Source organism: Eretmochelys imbricata, chromosome 1, assembly GCF_965152235.1.
Source record: "Eretmochelys imbricata isolate rEreImb1 chromosome 1, rEreImb1.hap1, whole genome shotgun sequence".
NCBI classification, from domain to species: domain Eukaryota; kingdom Metazoa; phylum Chordata; order Testudines; family Cheloniidae; genus Eretmochelys; species Eretmochelys imbricata.
Window position 1 is genome coordinate 229,289,205 of NC_135572.1, and position 25,337 is coordinate 229,314,541.

At 42.4% G+C, this 25,337-nt stretch overlaps 1 protein-coding gene across 1 annotated transcript in view; it reads right to left on the reverse strand.

Moving 5' to 3' along the window:
* Positions 1–25,337, reverse strand: part of VWF (von Willebrand factor) — a 230,040-nt gene that overhangs the window by 72,008 nt on the left and 132,695 nt on the right. Inside the window, exons 31-34 of the mRNA XM_077825238.1 lie at positions 18,461–18,604; positions 17,376–17,540; positions 12,273–12,316; positions 6,694–6,871 (exon numbers count right to left, since the gene is read on the reverse strand). Of these exons, the coding sequence (XP_077681364.1) occupies positions 6,694–6,871; positions 12,273–12,316; positions 17,376–17,540; positions 18,461–18,604 (531 nt within the window). The remainder of the gene's footprint in view (positions 1–6,693; positions 6,872–12,272; positions 12,317–17,375; positions 17,541–18,460; positions 18,605–25,337) is intronic.

The window sequence follows — 25,337 nt, forward strand, 5'->3', positions numbered from 1 at the left end:
CCCACTCCCCTGAGGACTGCTGCAGGGGTTGGGCCTGCACTCACCGCATGGTAAGTAAAGCAACCCAGACCCCCTGCTCCATTCTGCCGGCTCCCAGCTGCACCACCGGCAAGTGCTGGGGGGTGGTTCCCCCCGCCCCACAAGGCTGGGAGCCAGGGGAGTAGAGCAGAGTGGGCTGGGGCCAGGGGGCGTTTTCCCCCCTGCCCTGCAGCCCCCTCCTCCCCCACACGTAGGGCACCAAAATGGCTAGGGAGGGCCCTGGAGACCTCCAGCAAGAAACTGCAAAGACCAAACTTGATGTTCCTAATATTTTAAGGTTAAAAAGAGGCAGAAAAATATCTTTTAAAATATCTCTCAGGTCTGTTTTATAATTCCTAACACAGCAAAAAAGACACAAGCCCATTTTATTTTCCTGTTCTGGAAACCTTTCTATATTGTGCTGTTAGATTATGATCTACCAAAGCCATACATAGCCATTGGAACACTTGGAAACGTAGCACCTTCATACTGTTAAATATACCTTCTTTTATGTTATTCCTATACAAGAGTTGTAGAGAGATTACCACTAAAATCTTTACAAGCCTAATAAATACAAAATTTTCTAAGAAAATGTATCTGCATATACTATCGTTTGTTTGGCTGCTGGTTTATAAATACATTAAACAATTTAATGTTTATCTGTACTCTTGACAAATCTCTAATCTCAGTTTTAAGCAAACAAAGTTTCAGAAGCACTACTAAATGAAATCACAAGCAAATGCAGTAGACTGCAGCCTGGTCTACACTTCAAAGTTTTGCTGGTGTAGCTCTGACAGCAAGCAGTGTGGAGAAAAGATCAGCAACCCTCCCGCCTCCAGCCAACATAGCTGCACCGGCAAACCTTACCACCACCACCTATGTAGACACAGCTATGCTGACAAAATCATGCTTCTATTGCCTTAGCTAATGTAGTCATATAGCTGTGACATCAAAAGAACTCCTCTGGCAGCTAAAGCCGAGTCTCTGCTAGTGGGCTCGGCCAGAATAGTTATACCAGCTAAGGCACTTAGCTCCAAGTACTTCACTCATTTAGGATTTGGGGCTGCTCACATTAATGTCAATGGGAGTTTTGCCATTGACTTCAGCATGTGCAGGATCAGGCCCTCATTGGCCAATTGACTTATATAGAATTAACACAGACTTGCACTGGTTTAGCTGAGCCAAAAACACATATGACTTGTGGGTTTTGGTAAACGTGAAAAGTTAGCAGTCTGCCTTACAAATTCATATCATCTTGGGAAATGAAGTGCATTTCTGGGCTATCATGGCGTGTTAAATTTATACAGAGCTAAACAAACATTATCTCATTCTGAAGGGCAATAACCTTAAGACAACTATAGGCTTTTCTGTGCCAAGTGACTAATGGTACAAGTGGAAATTTTAAATTTAATCCCTTAAGAGATCCTTTAGGGAGACATATTTGGAATGCCAAAGTAATGGGTTTGTATTGCTGTTCACTTATTCATGAAATAGGAAATATCACACTATTGAAATAAAAATTACATGAGTAATTGTTTCTTCTTTTGGACACAAATAAAATGATTCAGCTAAAATCTATGCAATAATTTTACATTTAGGGAATATTTACATTAGACAGGAATCTTGGATTTAAAATGGCTAGATAATTTAATGTGCTTTGAAGGGAACATTAAAAATGTAAATTCTTGGTGTGAAAGTTTTCCACGTCTGACAACGAAAAGCTCTGAGTCCAGCTAGAAATCCTGAACATTTCAAATAGCACATTAGTCACTTCAGGAACTTTGTCTTTGAATATGGCACTTCCTCGGAGGACATTTTTTATCCCAGGATGAGATTATACATTACAGCTGGGGAGTCATGGGATTTTACTATTAAAAAATGATTGGGGATAAAATTTTCAAAGGCACTTAAGTGACTTAGGCACCGAGTCCAAAAGGGCTTTAGGCACTTTATAGCTGAAAGTCAATGGGGCTTAGGCTCCAAAGTGCCTAAGTCCCTTTGAAAATGGGATTCAAACACTCCAAAATAACTTAGGCGTTTTTGAAAATGTTACCCGTAGGCTCAAATCTTTGGAGCTACTATGAATTTTGTCTAAAAAGGCATGGAACACTGTGTTTTATAAATGCAGCCTAATGTATGCATTTGCAATTCATATTTTTGTACAGCAGTTAGAAAGCATGAAAGTGCCTAACCTTGGCTCTAGGCACTTGTAATCAAAATAAGCATATCAATCAGTTACTTTTCTTGTGCAGAGCTCAAGTATACTGGCTGCAGTAGCTTTTATGGCCACTGCATCTTCCCTGTTGTGGATTGGTGAGGCTTGGTCTGTGAATCCATGTTGTTGTGGATCCAGAGTTCTTACTCCTGACCCATCCCTGCCATGCCTGGACTCCTCTCCTCTGCAGACTGCTGTGGAACTGTGCTCCATGCTGTGTAGGGGTAGAAAGACCATGTGCATGGTCTCACCACATAACCGCCTCCCCCATGCAGCAAGGCCGTACCAGTTCCACTGCATTCTGTGCCTTTTCCGTGGCCTTTAAATTGGGTGGGAGGGTTTGGCTCTTCGCTTGATCAAAGGGCCATCATTTTTTCCTATCTTCCTTCCACATGAAAACAATTCCCCTCCCACACACACATCTAAGAGGTACAGTGCCATTCTAGCAAAGCTCATCATAGGGCAAGCCCTGCATTAACTACTATAATCACACGGAAAGCCGTGAAGTCAAAAAGCAGCAGAGCATCTTCTCCCCCTACTGTGTGTGGGTGGAGGGGAGGGTCATTTCCCAGAGGCTCTCTTTTCAGCAACCAGCAACTCCAGCACCACTGCTGGGACCCTCATCTCTGTGTGTTTGAGTGGGAGTACTCTCACTCTGTCTGAGCCAAGGCACAGCTCACACAATATCAATTGTTCCTGTTCACACACTCAAAATCAAGAGCAAACGCTATGTATTAGGGTTTTTTTCTACATCTGCCTGGGCTCAGAACCCAACCCAGAAGGTTGAGGTTAGCCAGAGAATAGACTAAATGTCCTAGAGTTTGTTCAGATTCAGTTTATTTTTCCAGACTCCCTCCTCCCCAGTTCAGAAAGGTCTGGAAATTGGAAACCAGTCTGGGCCTCTCCCTGGTAAAACGTTATAATTTTTTCCAGCAGACAGTCCCACGCTGTAGCCCCAATCCTGCAAACGTGCCCGTTCTTAGCATTAAGCCGGCAAGCAGTCCCTCTGCTCATGCCTATAACTGTTTGCAGGATTAGCGCCTGTATTTCAGTTTGACCCCATCTATTTCTGTGGTGGCACGGAGTCACAGGATGATTGGCCCTAGGGGGAGATGGGGCCAGCCATGCCGTAAATAATTGGCTGCTTCCCATCCTCTTTCTAGGGTATCTTTGAGAGTTTTTCTGGCTCCTGTATAAATCAGTGGGGCCCCTGGCTGGTTTCTTTGAACTACCCAGCCTTCTGCAAACCCTGGCTCAGGGCCTTCCACAGGAGCCTATCCACTGCTTATGATTGCACACCCCAGACTGATCTCTCTCAACCTTTTTATAATGTCTGGGTGTCTGTTAATCTATCATTTTAGTCCTGTCCCCACAAGCTGAGAAGATGCTGATTAATTATGACATGGGTGTGGCTGACTCCCATTTCCCATTAAAGCAGCTAGTCACCCTTTGACACGTGGCACACTCTGAATGGTCTCCTTCAAGGATATGCTATTCACAGCTGCACACATCAGTTGCTATTATCATTATATATAACAACTGTGTGTGTGTGTGTGTGTGTGTGTGTGTGTGTGTTACATATACATTTTATGGTTCATAAAAATGTCTGCCAAACAGGTTCAGCCATTTACAAGAATGAGGCTAGGGAAAAATATATTTTGCCTGGATCTGGTGACCTATTCTTTAAAAAGCTCTAGCACCCCTATACCTTGGTGCAGGGACTTAAATTTGTCAGAGGATGGCCGTTGTTTCAGGAACGAGCCTTCTGTCATCCCTGTGAAAATCTGCCCAAATCTGGCCAAGTTATAAGCCTCTGAAAAATCAATTTATACATTCTCAGTAGAAACAACTTAGTTTTTAGCAACTAAATTCCCAATATTCCATCCATACTGGGCATGCTCCAGATCGGGACTGAGCAGGACTTTCCCTGAAATTGTAGCTCGTGGCTGCTGCAGGCAGTGCCAAGTCCAGGCCCAGGCACCTGAACTGAGAGCAGGGCAACTGTCTCTCCTGGGCTTTAGATGACCCCCCTGCTGGGCCGAGGCAATGTGGAGGAGGAAGCTGGTTGATTCACATTCAGAAATGGTTAGAGTCAGACCCAAGTGGAGGGGGTAGAGGAAGTAGATTAGGATAAGGAACCTAATGGGAAGAGACTGGGAGTGGAAGCTGGAAGTGGTCCTGGGAGAAGAGGGAAACTGGGACTGGGAGTTTGGGGGGGAAGAGGGAAACTGGCTAGCAATGAGACTGACTGTGAACAAATAAGAGGGCAGGAGGAGGAAAGATAGATTTGACAAAGAGGTGGGTTTGCAAGGGGAGAGAGAACTGGGACTAGCTGGACAAAGAGACTGGAACAAAGATCCCAGGGAGAGAGACTGGGACTTGCCAACATTGGTAGGGGCAGGGAGATGACTAGAAATCAGGGTTGGGGACAGAAACAGATTAGATGAGGAGCCAGGAAGGTTCTTCCCAAAAAATAATATGTGATCACAAAATTAAAGACTGCATCAGAATACATACACACAATAGGGCTGAATTAAGGTTGCCCAGGCATCCGTAATTCTGATATTTCCTAGCTTTAGAGTGCTTGATTTTGCAATCTTAATTAACATTATTTTAATATATTTTTTGTGATTATATATATGTGTGTGTGTGTTTGATGTACACAATTATATGTTTACCATATTTGTAATGTGTAAGACGCATTTGGGGCCCAGTACCATGTTTATAATTAAGGCTATGTTTTAGTCACAGGTATTTTTAGTAAAAGTCATGAACAGGTCACGGGCAGTAAACAAAAATTCACAGCCCATCACCTGTCCATGACTTGATTTGTACCCCTGACTAAATCTTGGGAGCGCCGCAGGTGCTCGTGGGGGGGGGAAGGGGGGCTGCGGGTGCTGGTGGCCCAGGGGGCGTCGTGGGTGCTGAGGGGAGGGGGAGTTGGCTGGCATGCTCCCTACCTGGCTTCTCGGAAGCAGCGACACGTCCCTCCCTAAACTCCTAGCTCCATGCACTGCCAGCTCCACAGCTCCCATTGGCCGGGAACTGCTGTCAATGGGAGCTGCGAGGGCCATGACTGCGGGCGGAGGCAGAGCTAGGAGCTGAGGGATGGACATGTTGCTGCTTCCAGGGAGCCCCGCAAGATAAGCACGGCCCAGAGCCCTCACTCCCTCCCGCATCCTAGCCCCCAGGTCCCCCGCACACACACCCAAACTCCTCCTGCTGCTGTTGGGGTGGGGGAGGTGGCGGTGGCTCGAGACTGCCCCAGCAACAGCCAGTACAACTGGCCCAGGGGCTGCCTAAGCTGCGGGGGCAGGCCCAGATCTAGCTGCACCGGCCGTTGCAGAAATCCATGACTTCCGTGACCTCCATAACAAAACTCACAACCTTATTTATAATCCATCTGAAAATATCTGTATGTTTGAAAGATATTTATGTCTTCTTATGAAAAAAGCTTAAATATTAAACCTATTAATTATAATTTGAAATATTTTAATTTTAATATATATATATATTTCATGTCAATGTATTTCGCACTAAAAATGAAAGGAAAAAATATTGACCAAATATGAGGAAAAATCAAAACTGTTTTAATCTATAGCTATATCTTTCAATGTTTTGCATGTCGCCATGCAAAATCTCTATAGAGATGTGTGAGCTCCCACTTGCAGACATTTGTGAGATGCCATCACAACTAAGGGTATGTCTAGATTGCCGTTGGAGGTGTTATTGCAGCACACAGAGGCATATCCATGAGAGTTTTAATCTAGTCAACATGGCTAAAAATAGCAGCGAAGCCACAGCATGCAGAGGCTTCAGCATGGGCTATACCAGCCCACCTAAAACCCTGGATACATACTCAGCTTTCTAGGCCACACCAGGTTTCTGCTATTTTAATCCATGCTAGATAAATTAAAGGTGATGCAGATATGCATACCTGAGCTGCAATCACACCTATCATTGCAGAGTAGACGTAAACTAAGAAAGGGCCCTTTGAGCCTTCAGGAATGTTAGAGGGAGAGTGATGCCAGAATTTCTCGTAGGAGCTTCCAGGATATGTAATGCTGCACCACCCTTTAAAAAAAGCCAGCTCTCTCCTTTCTTTGCACCCAGCCAACCGCATACCCTAGTGTGAAGGGAGTGGGGGGAGCACAGCCATGGGCAGGGGTTATCTTCTCATGTGACTCTTAGTCCTCCTTCATCTTGTGCTCATATACAAAGGCTGGCCAAAAAGACCCCTCCCAAGTCCTTGTGCACCATCTGGTCAGAATCCAGCCCTAAATTATTTGAGACTATGAATTTCGATTTTGATAAAGAACAAGTATAAATTCATCTCAGTTCAAACAACTTTGGACTCCTCCTCGGGTTGTAGCTCTGTGTTCCATTCATCAATACGTTTCCTGAATACATTGTAGGTCCTGGGGGAAAAAAACCACGTATATGCAAAATAAGTTACTCACATGGACATGTCCAGCGGCAGCCACAGGTTTCCTCAGTTTTAACAGCAGGGAAATTATTGTGACATGTAGGTTTTGACATCTTCTCACAATTAATTCGGTGACTCTCCAGAACCGTTTGGCCACCTGGCAAGCATGTCACAATGTGACACTTGTCCGTTAATATCCATTTGTCACCGGGCTATACAAGAAGATGGGCTGATATTAAAATAGGGTTTGATGCAAGAAAAGAAAATTCAGACAACACTTGGAGGCCTCCACTTAGCAGCTACCAGACTGTGTTCCATAACCTAAAACTAGCAAGTAAAGTGACACTGCCAACAGTGCTGTTCAAAATAGCCTTGGATAATTAAACAATAGAATGCAACGTATTAGGGAGTTCATGGGCAGGAGAAAGTTAATATAGAAACATTGCAAGAAATAGACTCTGAAATTCCATGCAAAGGATAATAGTCTATAATGGGGGATGCTTTGCTGGAAGAGAATGAAAAATCTAGTACTTTTGTCTATTGTTAGCAGAGTGGCCCTGCAGCACAGATGGACAACACAGTCGATAAAGAATTTCCCAGTGCTTTTCTTGAAATACCAATGCCTTTGGTTTTCATGAGTGTAAAATTATTTTGGAAAGTATTCTGAACACAGATGCTCATAGCACAGCAGGAATTAATGAGAGTTGTTTCAAGCTAGTAAAACAAAAGCCTCTTTTCTGAAGGCTTGGAATAGCTGGGTTATTTTACCTATAGTCCTGAACCCTTAAAAATTCCAATCATCCTGAAGGGGATTTGCTGCCCTGCAGGGTGAATGTTATTAGATAACCACTGTGTTCATGTAAAATAAAATAAAAAATACTCTCTTCCTGCAGAACAGTTGGAATTTTAAGGCTCACTAGAGGGCCAATTCTGCAGGGTGCACCTCTGAGTAAGTGGTGCAATCGCAACCTGTGTTCAGTCCTCCACTGAGCACTCTAGCTCCAATCCTGCAAAGCTTTTAAGTACATGAATAGTCCTGTTGACCTGAATGCCAAATCATTCAGCAGCTTGCAGGAATGAGCTCTAAATTCCCAGGAATATCATCCCCAAAATGCATGCTTCCAAGACTCAACAACCCTAACTGACTAGTCCTTTAGTGGGTGAGAGAATATCTTTTATTGGACCAACTTCCAATAATAGATATTACCTCACCCACTTTGTCTCTCTAATGTCTTGGAACCAACATGGTTACCACAACACTGGAAACAACCCTTCGTTGTCAGTCCTAGAAGTTCTACTAGGAATAAAGACAGTGGTTCTAAGAGCTGGATGACAGCACCCCAGATTCACAAGCATAAAGAGCACGGTGAAGAAAGGATGGTGACTATCTAGATATGCTACCTTAAGGCTTCTCCATTTCAGCTCTTCTATTCTTCATGAGAGTGAATAGCAAGGTGACAAAATATCTGGGTTAGACACAGCATAATTCATGGTCTATTCTTGGCACTAGTATGCAAACCAGGAATAATGCTTTAAAAGTATTTTTCTACAGCTCTGAGCTATGGGATACCATTAGTTCTAAATGAGAACTGCCAGATTTGTAGTCATAAATATTGGGAGTACATATTAAATATGAGTGCATTTCCCTAGGCATGCTTTGTAGGTCTTAGGACTTTGAAAAGATTTCATTATAGCAAACTTCTCTTAAAAGTTGTCTAAGATTTTTCAGGCTTGAGAGCTTAGGGGAAGCTATAAAATAAATAAAAGTAATGTGAGGAGTTTTAAATATGGAAAAAATATTTAGGTAGTAAGATATGACATGTTTTTTAATTATACTTTCCTCTCTCTCTCTCTCTCAACCCACTGGAAGTAAAGCAACTGGAAGGGTAAGTAGACAGCTGTGCACATCTGGCAAAAAAGGCTTTTTGGTTTTCATATTTCTTTAATTATTTGTATTTAACCCATTTACAGGAAACCTATCACAAAGCATCTAAGAGCTGTACAATAAAACCAAAGCACAACACATTAAAAAATTCAATTAAAAGAATTGTCCGGACCCAGCCAAAGAATCTGGCACAGTGGGAAACCCAGTGACCCTCAAAGCAACAAACAGAGGCTAATTCCCAACTGATGTGGAAATGTTGGAGGGGAAAAGTGGGACAGAAAGCATGTGCATGCAGTCACACAAAACACACATACCAATAGCTGAGGCTCCAGAATGGTCAAGGATAAGTCATCTGAAACAGATGTGATTCCCAGAATGCCAGAGGACGACCCAGGCAAACGTCCTCTCAGAGGGAGCTCCATATCTATTTATTTAGATTTATACACTCATTCTATAACTGAGGACCCTCAGCTCAGAAGGCCAGGCATCTTCACTGAACTCATGAACAGTTAGCTTTATCATTTTTAGGGTTTTATCACCAAGGGCTGGTCTACATTAGAAAAGTTCTCCTGGCATAACTATATCCTTTCTTCTTGCAGGGCATGTGGAACCCATAATTTTTGCCTGCCATTTTTCACTAGATATATTACCAATATAGTTGTATCTAGTCTGGATACACTTATATTGGTGTAAAGGTGTCTTATAATCGCATAGTTTACTTCACTTCCTGAACTGGAGAAACTTAAAACTGGTATACACACTTTTAGACCAAAATAGCTGAATCCACTCAAGGGGTGTATTGTCCCTTTTACCACTCTGGTAGAGTTAAAGTGGCAAACCTTTCTAGTGCAGGGGAGTGCAAATAGACTTTCATGTGTACTGGTAACACTGCTTCTCCACCCTAGAGATTAATGAGAGTTGTTTCAAGCTAGTAAAATGGTCAGTTTCACAGGAAGGATGTGATGCCACCACTTTTTGCTGAATCAGGTTACGCTGAGATTACGGATTCTGACACTGAGGAGCCCCCACGATTTCAATGAAAGCTGCAGGAAGTCAGCATCTCTCAGGACAAAGCCCAAAGTCATGAATTACAAGGTGCAGGACTAGACGGCCAATTCCACAGGGTGTTGATTTCCCTGACCTCCCATCATGTCAACTCACCTCCTGCAGCAACCCACTCAGCACCTTGTAGATCAGGCATAAGGCCCCATCCTATAAGAACTTAGGAAAGGATCCTGAATCTGCACTGATAAGGGACTGATCCTGCAGGGATGTGGACGAGTGTTGCGAGAGGGCAGTCCTGTGCTACCGGTGGGGCTGCTGAAGATGCTGCTTTTGTTATTTATGAGCCAATAAGATGATAGAAGAGATGGGAGGAGGTGCTCCAGACTGGTGGTGGAGCAATAACTCTAGACCCAATACACATCACAAGGCACTGAGAAGCTGACTATGAGGGATAGTGTTGTATTAGCATGGTCCAGGGTGTTGCTTTCAGCCTCTGGTGCCCCACACTGCTATCAGGTTGTTAATGGCAAGCCTGCCTCAGTTTCCCCTTTGTTTGGTCAGTCACCATTTAGCCCCATGTCTATTATTGCCTCATTATGATTCCGGACAGAATATTAATAGTCTCCTCCCCTGCATCCCCCTCCCCCAGTATGTTCCTCCTTAGCATGTTAAAATCTCTTGATCCAGGAGGCAAGTAACCCTCATGAAGAGTCAACAGTCTCAGGCCTCTTTGCTCCACAGGCTTTAGTAACCCTCTGCTGAGGTTGGTAGGAGTTCCCAGTCCCACCCACTCCTCTGGGTTCCAATCCAGGGACCTTGTATGAAGAAATTGGAACCAAGTTCTTACTGCTTCCTTGGACTGCTTCTTACCACACCTCCCTAGTTGACTGTTTCCAAGATTGACACTCTGATCCTCTTCTTCTGGAGGTCCATTTACCCAGGCACTTTCCCACCAGTCCACTGCTAAACAACTCTGCTCTCAGTAGTTCCTCAGTCTCTCTGATAGCTGACCTTCCATTCTGGCCTGCAGCCTTTTCATTTCACTCGCTGTTGCAGGGCTACTGATCAGCCCCAATTGAGGAGGTAACTAGTCTCCCTGTTAACCTTTTAGTGGCTGGAACAACTTGGGGTCTGTAAGTTCTACGACAAGCACCTGTGGACACATTTCTGAGGCAGTGTTTGGCTCCTGTAACAACCTCTGCTCTCAGTATCTTCTAAAAGCTACAATTCCTGGCTGGCTGTAGGAATAACAGAAGATCCTTAAAAAGGCCACAACTCCAATACAGGGTACAATTTCAGATAGGCCAGGCACCAGCCTTTCTTCTTGCAGGGCATGTGGAACCCATAATCTTTGCCTGCAATTTTTCACTAGAAAAATGAATTATAGGTGTAAATCTAAGTATTTGAGCTTCTAACCGCATGATCTGCATCTGTGGCTAGGTAGGTAGAGGTATAAATGTAGAGATTTCAATTATGGATGCAAAAAATTCATGTGCAAATTACGCCGGCAAATTGGAGGCTGCCCTTTTGAAAATTCGGCTCTTCATTTATATTAACTGGTTTGTATTTAGCTTTGTTTGGACTAGGAATAATGATGATTTTTTTTACCTTGAGCCAGTTAACCCCACTTAGCACCTAATGAACATGCAGTTTAACAATTTTGTTATGATGTTGGCATCTAGGAGTCAATACTATGAGGAACCTTTATTTTAAAAACACACCTTTTTCTGAGTCTAGACATATTCAAAAGGACTTATGCTCTGGCCATATCCTGCCTTTCTAAGGTTATGCCTACACTAGGAAAAAAATATATATTTTAATACGTTAACTAGCATAGACAAGGCAATTATAGCTTAAACACAATAAATGATCAAGATGAACTCCAGGATGGAGTCTACAGTGCTTGTCTACACTTAAAACACTATGGTGGCACAGCTGCACCCCTGTAGCATTTCAGTGTGGACACTACATATGCCGACATGAGGGGTTCTCCCATCAGTGTAGGCGGTCCATCTCCCTGAGTCCCTGTCTACATAGGGACTTAGGTCAGCTTAACTATGGCACGCAGGGGTGCAGATTTTTCACACACCTGAGCAATGCAGTTATGCCGACCTAATTTTCTAGTGTAGACTGGGCTTTGTCCCCTACCAGATGATACATGGATTAGCAGAAGCCTCTCCACTCAAGCACTGAGGCTTTGTCGTCTCTGCTTTAAAAAGTCCCTTTTTACAACAAAACAACAAATATGCACTAGTTTAAGTAGAGACAGGGCATCTGTAGTGTTTACTACAAGGTAGTTCAGCAAAGTCAGTGCTCTATTTCCCCATCTGGGGTTGACATTGCCTAGTTTAACGCATGACAAGTCTAAATGATCTCGTCTCCTTTATATTTTCACAGTGGGCTAAAAACCACAGGTTTTTTTTGTCAGGGAAGACAAGCTCTGAGTGCTAGTGATTTGGCTCTGCGTGCACCTCCTTCAACAGGGCTCAGCACACGACAGGATCAAGCACCATCGGGGCGGAAAAAGGATTGTGCAGCGTGCTTCCATTGTTCTATTTAGTAAACTAGCATTTGCATTCTCAGCGATCATTACTGCAGAATAATTAATATTGTTCACCACTTTCTGTGGCAGAGCACATACATAGACATTCATGTTCCAGTCCAGACACTCCACAATATTTTACTTGAAAGGGAGATGGAGGATACAAAAAAAATACACTTACTCTCCTTTTATTCCCATCCTCATCTATACATTCTCTCGTGGGCTCTGAAAGAGAAAGAGACATAAATTTGGCTTATCTCTCAGCTGTCCAGGATCTTAGGTCAAATCCACTAAAATATGGATTCCATCTTTTAAAATGTGACTCAGACTAAGAGATTTTCTTGTTTTATACCCTGTGAATTTGTTCCTGAGGACCGCACGCATCTGCCCAAAATGTTTGCCAGAAGCTGGGAATGAGCGACAGGGGATGGATCACTTGACGATTACCTGGTCTGTTCATTCCCTCAGAAGCACCGGGCACTGGCCACTGTCAGAAGACAGGATACTGGGCTAGATGGACCTTTGGTCTGACCCAATAGGGCTGTTCTTACGTTATGTTCTTACAAGAGGAGATCACAGAATAGACAAAGCCAGGTTACTAGTAGCATCAACTCACATTCACACAGTGTCTTTAATCCCAAAGCACTTTACAAACAATCTGCATGTATAGCAGTTACCAGTTAGGCTGCAATCCTGCAATGAGCACTGAATGGGAACAAAGGTCTGCCTATGTGGAGTTCAACACAAGATCAGGGCCTTAGATTGTATGTTCCTTTGGGTAGGGTCCATGCCAGCTTCTGCACCTCATATACACTTGACCACACTCTCAGTGATTAAAGTGTGATAATATAGTATATGGTATATTTACCAAAGAGAGACAAGTAAAGAGCATGGCCCCAAGTCAGCAAAGTACTTAAGCATGCAACTAACTTTAAGCATGCAAGTAGTTCCATTGATTTCAATGAGAATATGCTTAAATTTAGGCATACTCTGTTCTGATACTATGGTGATGGGCAGCAATATAAAATCCTAAAACAGATATTCTTGAAGTACCTTATTCAACTGGAGTCTCTACATGCATGTGTACAAACACAATGAAACAAGGAGAATATATTAATATAGGACTCATGGATTTCTAGATCACCCGGCCAGAAAGGAATACTGTGATCATCTCATTTGACCTCCTGTATAAAACAAAAAGAAAAGGAGTACTTGTGGCACCTTAGAGACTAACCAATTTATCTAAGCATGAGCTTTCGTGAGCTACAGCTCACTTCATCGGATGCATCCGATGAAGTGAACTGTAGCTCACGAAAGCTCATGCTCAGATAAATTGGTTAGTCTCTAAGGTGCCCCAAGTACTCCTTTTCTTTTTGCGAATACAGACTAACACGGCTGTTACTCTGAAACCTGTATAAAACAAGTCATCAGAATTCCTTGTATTAATTTCTGTTAATTAATGGGATATTGTGGCATAATGGTTCGGTTGGCATGTGTTTGGGATGTCCCCATTCCTCACGAGTAGCAAACCTTTCATACCATATTACACTACTCCAGGATATATCACCTATACGTCTCATATTTTACAGGAGCAGTATTGTATTTTGCAAATGTTTGAGAAAGCTTTTAAATTTTTTTGACCAGTATTGTTAATGGTATGCTTCCACCTGTAATGCCAGACTCTCTTAGTACAATTATTCCAGGAAGGGGTAACTTATTTACTTTAAGAAACTTCTAAAAAAGATAACTTTTCTGTTCAGAACAGTGGCACACTTTTAAGGTCTAACATCTCAGTATCTACCACCGATAAAAGCAAGAGCCAAATTGTTCAGACTTAGGCGCCTGACTTTAGGCATCCAAGCTTGAGCCTTTAGTCCAAATGCCTTGACCCAATGGAAGGGGGAGATACCAGCTATATAATGGTGTAAAGTTCCTGTTTCCAGTCCTTATAGGTCACATAAATTGCAATAAGAAAATGGTCACTGGTTTCTGCTTCCTGTTTCCCATCCTGGGCCTTGAAGGGAAGCAATTTTGGGAAAGAAATCCCACATTCTATAAGGGTGGGGGGGGAGGAAATGTGTCTTTGAAAGCTCATTGTCTAACAAGAAAACAGCAGCTACTTGAGTGATTTTAAAATGTCAGGTGTCCTCTCAGTGGAGATTGATTACATATTTATACGCCAGATCCTGTCCCCTCCCCCAAACACACCTGATTTACATGTAGCAGTACTTTACGCTGCAAATATCCCATTAATTTCTATGGGACTTCTCATGCGGTAAAGTACTATTCAGCAAGGGTAAAGCTGGCAAATGTTTCTACAGCACCTAGCACAACTGGGGCCTGGTCCAGGACTGGGGAACTTATGTGCTACCACAATTCAAATAAATACCAATAATAATATGGTCCTATATAATGACTGACTTGGAGCAATAGTAGTAAAATATTGCCCAGAAATAAAAACAGTTCCTGAGAATGTGGCAAAATAAACACAGATGAATTAACTATGTTTTACACAGTGACTTTTTTCTGGTCGTGTTCCTGGATAAAGTCCTTATTTGGTTTATTGCCCAGTTTTAATGATCTGAAATCTTTACGGATATATAGCCCTCAGTGCATAAACCTGTGCAGAAAATGTACATTCTGGAATCCTCATTCACAAAGGGCCTGATTCTGCCTCCTTTTCTTAAGTTCCAGAATACCCCACTCTGATAGTACTTCGATTGACATCAGTGGGACTACTGACACAACATGGCATTATTCTAGGCGAGTACGGGTGGTGTAATTAGGCCCCACAATTATACGGACTTGGATTTCTGCACAGAAGCTGTAGGTACAGAAGTTCTGATCTTTGTAACTTTAGTATACAAACATGGCTTGCTGCATCAGCGCTCCCTGCCATGCCCTCTTGCTAGAGGCAAAGGCTCACCATAGCAGCAGATATCAGACCAGGTAGCCACCTCTTCCCCTTAGTAGGGGGACAGTCATTAAAAGAGCCTGTTTACTCTTCCACGAAACTAAGGCCTAGTCTTCACTTAAAACTTAGGTTGACATAGCTATGGCATTCAGGGGTGTGAAAAATCCACACCCCAGAGCACCACAGCTATGCTGACCTAACACCCGGTGTAAGTGCAGCAAGGTCAATTAAAGAATGCTTCCATCAGCCTAGATATTGCTGCTTGGAGAATGTGGGGATGGAAAAATCCCTGCCATTGTTGTAGTCTGGTCTACGCTACGGTGTTCTAGTGACATAGCTATGCCACTATAGTTCCCGTAGCATACACACGCCCTCAGGAAACCCAGGTGATTTGTTGCTCGGTCTGTTTGAAGGCAGAGTAGGACAGCTACTGAAGTCTGTTTTCCTCTAAAATGTACTATTATTATCTGTTTAGAAGAAGAAGAACACAGGCCTAACTGTCCTCATGAAACCAATTCCTAAGCAATCAACTGGGTTAAAAATGCAAAGAGTATGTGTATACACCCACACGCGCAGGCTGCCTTACTCTGCCAGTTTTGTCTAATACCACTGCTATTACCACCACCACCACCGAACTTTATATATTGCTTTTCATCCCTAGAGCTTGTAGCACTCTTCACAAGAGGTCAGTGTCATTATTCCCATTTTACAGAAGGGTAAACAGAGTCGGAGGGAGGGTTAGTGATTTGCCCAAAGTCACCCAAGTTGCCTCAGTACAATGTGAAATTTTCCTATACTGAAAATACATATGGTGAAATCCTGGCCCCGGTGAAGTCAATAGCAAAACTCCTATTGCCTTTAATGGGGCCAGGATTCCACCCACAGAGAACAGTACAAGTACTGAGGTAATCTTGTCTACGGCAACTGGAAAGTTTTTGAGGGTGACCAATATATAAAGGAAAAAAGAAAAGGAGTACTTGTGGCACCTTAGAGACTAACCAATTTATTTGAGCATGAGCTTTCGTGAGCTACAGCTCACTTCATCAGATGCATACCGTGGAAACTGCAGCAGACTTTATATATACACAGAGAATATGAAACAATACCTCCTCCCACCCCACTGTCCTGCTGGTAATAGCTTATCTAAAGTAATCGTCAGGTTAGGCCATTTCCAGCACAAATCCAGGTTTTCTCACCCTCCACCCCCCCACACAAATTCACTCTCCTGCTGGTGATAGCCCATCCAAAGTGACAACTCTTTACACAATGTGCATGATAATGAAGTTAGGCCATTTCCTGCACAAATCCAGGTTCTCTCACTCCCTCACCCCCCTCCAAAAACCCACCCCCATACACACACAGACTCACTCTCCTGCTGGTAATAGCTCGTCCAAACTGACCACTCTCCAAGTTACTAACTCTGTGTATATATAAAGTCTGCTGCAGTTTCCACGGTATGCATCTGATGAAGTGAGCTGTAGCTCACGAAAGCTCATGCTCAAATAAATTGGTTAGTCTCTAAGGTGCCACAAGTACTCCTTTTCTTTTTGCGAATACAGACTAACACGGCTGTTACTCTGAAACCTGTCAATATATAAAGGCTTCACTTTGCCAGTCCCAGGAGCATAACACAGCAGTTCTTTAACATAGTAATGTATGTTATGGCAACGTACAACTATAGTTGAGGATAGAAAGTGATACGAATTAAATCAAAATCTGAAACGACAGGGGAATTTAATTAGGCAGAACGAGTAAGTCAGATTTGACCATTAGATCACAGCTAAGAATGAAAAAAGTTCTGAGGGATTTTCAATGGCCCCAAGTGATTAAAACTTTGGTTTTACATCTCACCCTAAAGCTGGCAACCCCACTAACAAACTGCCCCCTAACACCATGCTTGGGCTATTTTTCTTCAGTAGGGAAGCAATGTCCCATGGAGAGTCATCAATGCCAGCCACTATAGCTGTGGCTTTTCTTGGTGGTCTTTCATTCAAGTAGTGATACATCCTGTGTATTGATAAGATCCACAGCTGAAAGGGACAGGCCTAAAGTTAAAAATGCTCTCTGAAAGCTGATGAAGTGGAATAGTAATTAGTACTATACTGGAAACATGCGGAGTCAGTCACCGTACTAAGTGACTCTGGCTGTGCAGATGAAAACTCATGTAGCATGTCCATGAAACACCGCCTGACTAGGTATCATTTGGCTGACATCTGGAAATGAGAAAATTGATGGGCTTTTGTCTGAAATTAAAGATTAAGGAATGAAAGGAGTAGGAAAATACTTCTGTATATTGTACAATGTACATTGTCTTCGTCATTTCTGGTGGTTGTTTTTCTGGCTCCGGTTATAAAACTACATGAAACTTACCCATGCACAGTTTGTTGACAAACGCATCATCCAAGGTGACCATGTCGGGAAGGTCTTCAAATCGTCTTAGCTTCATGATCCTGTCAACATCAGATTGCCCAGCTAGTGTCTTCAGCTGCTCTTCATCGTATCTATCTCCAACTCCAATTGGGAACAATGACACCCCTGGGAAATGGGAAGCAGGTTTTAAAAGTGTAATGGAAAAGAAGGGAGCCTCCTTGCTTTTGATTTGCACCTTCGAGTAGAATTCTAACAGTTAGTTTCAAGTATTATTCATATTATTCCCTCCTTATAGGCTGAAGGCAATTCAGCACAGATATTACTATGTTCTAAATCACTGTAATAGTTATTTTGAGACTTATAATTACAATAACCACTAAAAGACCATGCAAGGTCAACATGAAGAAGCTGGAGACATTCAGAAAATGTTTAAAAGAACTAAAGCTTTGATCATTGGGGGCATGCGGTTTTCTTTGTTTCAACCCATTTAATTAAAAATAACTACACTGAGCATTTAGATCATGTTTTACATCAGTAGATTATAAAGTAATTTGTAAAGAAGGGTGTTGTTATTTCCATTTTACAGGTGAGGAAACTCAGATACAGAGAGGTGAAGTGCCTACGGTCACACAAGTTATAAAGCCCCATATAGTATATATTGGCACACTTACAGGGTGTATAAGTTATGGCAGAATTTGACCTACTGTTTCTTACTCTGTTTATGAACCTTACAAGAACTATCTCAATGTAAAAGGGTCTAAATTTATGACCTTTAAATATCGCCACTGTAATCCAGTCGAATCCACAATGGTACTGAGAGAGTGAAAGGCTGTAAATGAAGTGAGGCCTATGTTTGCTAAGCTGTCAAATAACAGGTCTGCTGGTTTGCAGTTCCCCAAAGTTTAGGGGCATCTGGATCTGGAGATTTTGTTAAGACCCATCTCTACCAAATAGTAAACAATCACGTTCAATCACCGCACTCATAACATCATGCCAATATTTGGATTTCTTTACTCTCCATCCTAGTTTATTACTTAAAAAAGTAAGCGAATCACTAAAAATAGTGGAAAAGTGATAAAATTTACTGTTGATGCTTGCAGAATATGCAGCAAAGTCCACTGGATCCTCTGATTTCTCTGATACAATAATCACTGCTATCTTTGATGCATTGGGTCTTCCTCCGTGGGCTTCAGACATAGCATGCAGAACGGCAAAATTTACTGCTTCCCCTAGAAGCAAATTAAAAGATATATGAAAGAAGCAATAAATCACTTTCAAAAAGGCTGTAAAAATAAAGCCTCAGTAGTGGATGATGGAGAGGGGAAATGCTCTTGTCCAAAGCATTTTTAAAAAGTCTCTTTTCTACCATCCTATAAAGTCTCTGTCAGCTTTAAAATCTCACTGATACGGCTAATACCTCCCTATACTGAAGGTCTCTCCTAGCTTCACATAGTCTGAAATAATGGGTGTTTTACTGCCCTTCCCCTGGCTTAACCACTGGTGTAAAGCCATGTATTTTGCCTTGAGGATCACCTTGTCTGGGAGTATTACCATGCCATTGGTTTGGTAGAAGAAAGGAAAGAGGAGGTACCCAAGTGGAACATGTCTTTTATAACCCACCTATTTTTCCTTTCTGTGAAGAAACAGTGACATCCAGTGGACAATTATATACGCCAAAATTATAATCACCAGGGTATACTGTACTGTATTTGTCACCTGCACCGTTCGCAGAAAAGATCTAGTGTGTTCCTGGTTTGGTTAACTTTTGCTATAACTGCAAGGAAGTATATTTTGCCTGATTTCTACCTGCAATTTCTCTGAACTCTGGAAGTTTCAGACTAATCTGGACTATAGCCAAACAACTGCTGCAAAAAAGGATTCATAGAATTCTGCTCAAATGAAAATCACAAATTGGCTTAGATAACATTCATTGCCTCTCTTATTCAATATCTATGAACATTCACTCAGGTAACATTTTGTTCACAATAATGACCTCAGAAAGTATTGCAAATACTTGTACTTAGATATATGTTTGTAGGGAGTATTCACTTTGGAAATGATCATATGCAGCTTTCTTGAAAGCTCTTTTGGGACTAGAGTGACCAGATAGCAAGTGTGAAAAATCGGGACGCTTTGATTTTCTAGTTGCTTATATAAGGCAAAGCCCTTTATATCGGGATGTCTGGTCACCCTATTTGGGAGTCACCAGTTCAGAGAGCAGAAATTATACCACGTGACATATAGTGTTTATACAAGGAGAATAGTGGATTAAGAACTTGAAACTACAGTTGTGGGGACTTGTTTATGAGCAGCCCCCGAGGCAGAAAATATTTTTGCGTAAGCATTCACTGAATAATTTTGAACAACAAACACGTTCATAAAATATGGGAAGCCTGGTCACATATAATCCACCAAGAGAACACCAAAACAGCTCTCATGCTTAAACTCTTCTGATTTAATGGCCTCTGCATCATGCCCCCCACAACTGCTTCATTAGCAGAGACAGAGCTCCTTTTCTCAAATTACTGAAAGCAACGGCAGCAACTAAGAAGCCCACTCAGCATATTGGTTATTGCTAGCCTGGCAGCAGCAGGTGAAAACTCTGCAAAGCTACAGAGTAGGAAATCATGCTTTCGAGAAGTCTTTGTTCCTAAGAAGCATTAGGCTTCATATATGTGCATGGAGAGTTCTAAGATGTTAAGCTGAACTTTCTCACTTCTCATCTCACAGCCCTGCTTCAGGAGGCTCTTCTCTTTCCCAAAACAAGGTGTCGTCTACCCACCTGATTCTCCAAGATCCCCCACTCCCTAGACAACTTACAGCCTCCCTGCCCCCCTTATCTCAGCTATTGGCCCTCGTCTCCCATGTTACCAGCAATGTGTTATTCCTTCCCCACCAAGGCTTGGCACCCAACAAACACTGCCTCTCCACATTGGTACATGGCCTGCCAGAAGAGCTGAGACCCACCAGCGAAGGCAGGCAAATCCAGTCAGATTTAAGACAGTCATGAGTACCAAAGTGGCCATACCTTACAGTGACCAGAAACCTCCTTCCTCCTGGCACAGTGACCTCTGACCCTGCAATCTGCAATCTTCTGACCCTTGAAAACTGGCCAGTCCCCAAGTATAAGCCAGAGTCCTATGCATATCTGAAGCACCAGCTTAACCACAATCTCTACCATATATGCTTTTGCTTTCTAGTAACTACCATAGCTAGGCCGGGAGGGAGGTAGAAACAGAACATGGCAAACTATTTATAACTAATGGATATAACAAAATATAAGGACAGAATTAACATGAACCTTTCTCAGAGTAGCAGCCGTGTTAGTCTGTATCCGCAAATAGAACAGGAGTACTTGTGGCACCTTAGAGACTAACAAATTTATAAGAGCATAAGCTTTTGTGGGCTACAGCCCACTTCATCGGATGCATAGAATGGAACATATAGTAAGAAGAAATATATATACATACAGATAAGTTGGAAGTTGCCATACAAACTGTGAGAGGCTAATTAGTTAAGATGAGCTACTATCAGCAGGAGAAAAAAACTTTTGTAGTGATAATCAAGATGGCCCAGTTAGACAGTTGACAAGAAGGTGTGAGGATACTTAACTTTAGGGAAATAGATTCAATATGTGTAAATAACCCAGCCACTCCCAGTCTCTGTTCAAACCCAAGTTAATGGTATCTAGTTTGAGTATTAATTCAAGCTCAGCAGTTTCTCGTTGGAGTCTGTTTTAGAAGCTTTTCTGTTACAAAATTGCCACCCTTAAATCTTTTACTGAGTGGCCAGAGAGGTTGAAGTGTTCTCCTACCAGTTTTTGAATGTTATGATTCCTGATGTCAGATTTGTGTCCATTTATTCTTTTACGTAGAGACTGTCGAGTTAGCTCTTGAAGAATTCCACCATGATTTCAACAATTTCCATCCCACCATCAATCTCAGCCTAGACTAATCCACACAAGTGGTCCATTTCCTGGACACTACTGTACTAATAAGCGATGGTCACATAAACACCACCCTATACCGGAAACCTACTAACCGCTATATTTACCTACATGCCTCCAGCTTCCATCCAGGACACACCACATGATCCATTGTCTACAGCCAAGCTCTACGATACAACCGCATTTGCTCCAACCCCTCAGACAGAGACAAAAACCTACAAGATCTCTATCAAGCATTCTTACAACTACAATACCCACCTGCTGAAGTGAAAAAACAGACTGACAGAGCCAGAAGAGTACCCAGAAGTCACCTACTACAGGACAAGCCCAACAAAGAAAATAACAGAACGCCACTAGCTGTCACCTTCAGCCCCCAACTAAAACCTCTCCAGCACATCATCAAAGATTTACAACCTATCCCGAAAAATTATCCCTCACTCTCACAGATCTTGGGAGACAGACCAGTCCTCGCTTACAGACAGCCCCCCAACCTGAAGCAAATATTCTCCAGCAACAACACCACACAACAAAAACACTAACCCAGGAACCTATCCTTGCAACAAAGCCCAGTGCCAACTCTGTCTACATATTTATTCAAGTGACACCATCATAGGACCTAATCCCATTAGCCACGCCATCAGGGGCTCGTTCACCTGCACATCTACCAATGTGATATATGCCATCATGTGCCAGCAATGCCCCTCTGCCAAGTACATTGGCCAAACCAGACAGTGTCTATTCAAAAGAATAAATGGATAGAAATCTGACATCAGGAATCATAACATTCAAAAACTGGTAGGAGAACACTTCAACTTCTCTGGCCACTCAGTAAAAGATTTAAGGGTGGCAATTTTGTAACAGAAAAGCTTCTAAAACAGACTCCAACGAGAAACTGCTGAGCTTGAATTAATACGCAAACTAGGTACCATTAACCTGGGTTTGAATAGAGACTGGGAGTGGCTGGGTCATTTATACATATTGAATCTATTTCCCTAAAGTTAAGTATCCTCACACCTTCTTGTCAACTGTCTAACTGGGCCATCTTGATTATCACTACAAAAGTTTTTTTCTCCTGCTGATAATAGCTCATCTTAACTAATTAGCCTCTCACAGTTTGTATGGCAACTTCCAACTTATCTGTATGTATATATATTTCTTCTTACTATATGTTCCATTCTATGCATCCGATGAAGTGGGCTGTAGCCCACGGAAGCTTATGCTCTAATAAATTTGTTAGTCCGTAAGGTGCCACAACTACTCCTCTTCTTTTTATGAACATTTCTGTTTCCATCCCTCAGAGTCCTCCTTGCTGCTTAATAACCCTGAAGATTCATTTATTTTGACCTGTCTCTGATAAAACACTCCTCTACTCATTCTCAAAGCAAGCCATCTTCCAAGCAGATGAAAACAATAAACTGCGGGGGGGGGGACCCACCAACCTCTTGGTTGTTCTGTGAAAGACTTTTTGGTTTCTGTTTCCTTCATTTTATATATAAGAAAATCAACTTTTCCACAGATTTATTTCAATGGAAAAAAAACCCAGATAGTTACAAGATATAACACAATAGAAAATCCTTTTCAGTTTACCAAAATTTCTGTGGATATTCCCCACCCTGCTCCTTTCTGGACCGCATCTAGAGAAGGGAACCAGGTATAAAGTAGATGTAAGCGAGAAATACCAGTCACAAAGCACGTGGGCTAGCCCAGAGACCAGAGACCGATTTTTTGCATAGTACCTGTGTTGACACCAACCATTGAACCAGCAGCCAGCATTTCTGAATGTTGTTTTAAGGTGCATTAGAATGGGGCAACAACCCTGCATTTTCAGATCCATGAAGGACATTTTATACGTTCACATTAAAATAACAAACACAAAGTACTGTGGTAAATCAAGGCTTAGACACTTCAGTGATGGGCACTATAGAAAACCCTAAGCTGAATAGAAATCATCCTAACTACTCTTGCCTGGGAAAGCCAAGAAATGTTTTTCTTTAAAGAAAATATGGGAATGACCAAATATATACTATTTATTAATGACATCAGGTATAATCCTAGCTCCACTGAAGTCAATGGAAAATCAATTGCTCATAGTCAAGGGATTTCACTCATACTGTTTTTCTTCTCTGGGGAAACAAAACAAAACACAGCATTTTACTTGCATGTTCCTTAGGCCCAGACTAGTAGACAACACATTGCCAGAAGTTGACCATTATTGTAAGTTTTCCTAGACCTGTTACTAAATATATGGTTTATTATTTGAAATGGTTCTTGTTTCCTACGAATATATAAATATCAAAAATGACTTCAATAACGGTATGTATTTTTGGTACTAGACACGCAGCCTATGAAAAATAGATGTGAAAGTCTTCAGTGCTAAAGGCCTTCATTACATACTGCAGGGAGGTTGAGGGGGGAAGCAGCATGTAACACTTACACAACATGCAAATAGCCATAGAGGACTGTGATGGGGTAAGCACAGAATACCCCTGCACTACAGGTGTTGCGGCATGCGTCTCCACAGCCTCTGGAGGCAATAAGCCCACTTCTGGCCTCTGCAGGCATAATGGCCAACATGTTAAACATATGGAGACCTAAATTTGGGCTTCTAAATTCTCAACTATAAGATCTGATTTTCAAAAGTGCTCAGTTAGCTCCCAGAAACTTTTTCACTGAAGTCAATGGAAGCTACTGGGTACTCAGCATCTTTGAAAATGATCCCACTTAGGCGTGGTCTACACTACAAAGTCAGGTTTCAGAGTAACAGCCGGGTTAGTCTGTATTCGCAAAAAGAAAAGGAGGACTTGTGGCACCTTAGAGACTAACCAATTTATTTGAACATAAGCTTTCGTGAGCTACAGCTACACCTCTCTAAGGTGCCACAAGTACTCCTGTACTACAAAGTCAGGTCAACATACAGTCGTCTTGCTTTGATCTATGTGCGCATGTGTCTACGCTCAGGCCAGGTCTACGCTACCAACTGTGACCAACAAAAGTTATGTACAGTACAGCTACCAAAGTTCGTATATTGCCTGGGGGCCTGCATGCTTGGCTGCTTGTACGAACACTACACATGTTCACCAGGAGTGCATGTGTCAATGTAACACGCAGTGCACCACAGGCGAGTAAGCCCACTGTGCCACATGCTGCCATCCAGCACAATGCATTTTGGGAAAATGTTGCAAAGTGTTATGGGATAGAAATGACTTGCAGAGGGATCTTAGGGAGCTAAAGTTCCCAGGATGCAACTTTCTCCATCCCATAATGCCACCCATATCCCATAGCTTTCATGCCTTTTGAAAAAAAGTCCCACAAACCTACCTCCGCCATCTCTAACAGAAGCATGGAGCCCAATGAGTCTCCTGTATTTGCAGACCTGCAGGAAGTACCACAAGAACGGGGGACATGATGATTTCTTCAAGGACAGTTTGTTGAGGTACATTGCAAAAAATAATTCATTGTTGTTGGTAGCGTTCACGGAGCTGCTGCAGACAGTCAAACGCTACTTCTGGGCCTGATAAATGAGCACTGACTGGTGGGATCTATTGTAGGTTTGGGATGATGACCTAAGGCTGCGGAATGTGAAAAGCCACTTTCCTGGATCTGTGTCCCAAGCTCGCTCCAGCCCTCCAGCTCAAGAGACATCAGAATGAGAGCTGTACTGACAGTTGAGAAGCAAGTGGCAATCACATTGTGGAAACTTCCAATGCCAGATTTCTACCAGTCAGTGGGAAATCATTTTGGAATTGGAAAATTCACTGTGGAGGCCATTGTCATGCAAGTGTGTATGGCCATTACTTGTCTCTAGCTATGCAGGAGTGTTACTCTTGGCAAAGTGCAAGTCACAGGGGATGGATTTGAAGCAGTGGAGTTCCTGAACTGAGGTGGGGTGATAGCATTCATATATTCATTTAGGCAGCAGCGCACCTTGCCTTAGAATACATCAAGAGAAAGGGCTACTTTTTTATGGTTATGCAAACATTGAAGGTTCACTGGGAGTGCTTCACAGAGATCAGTAT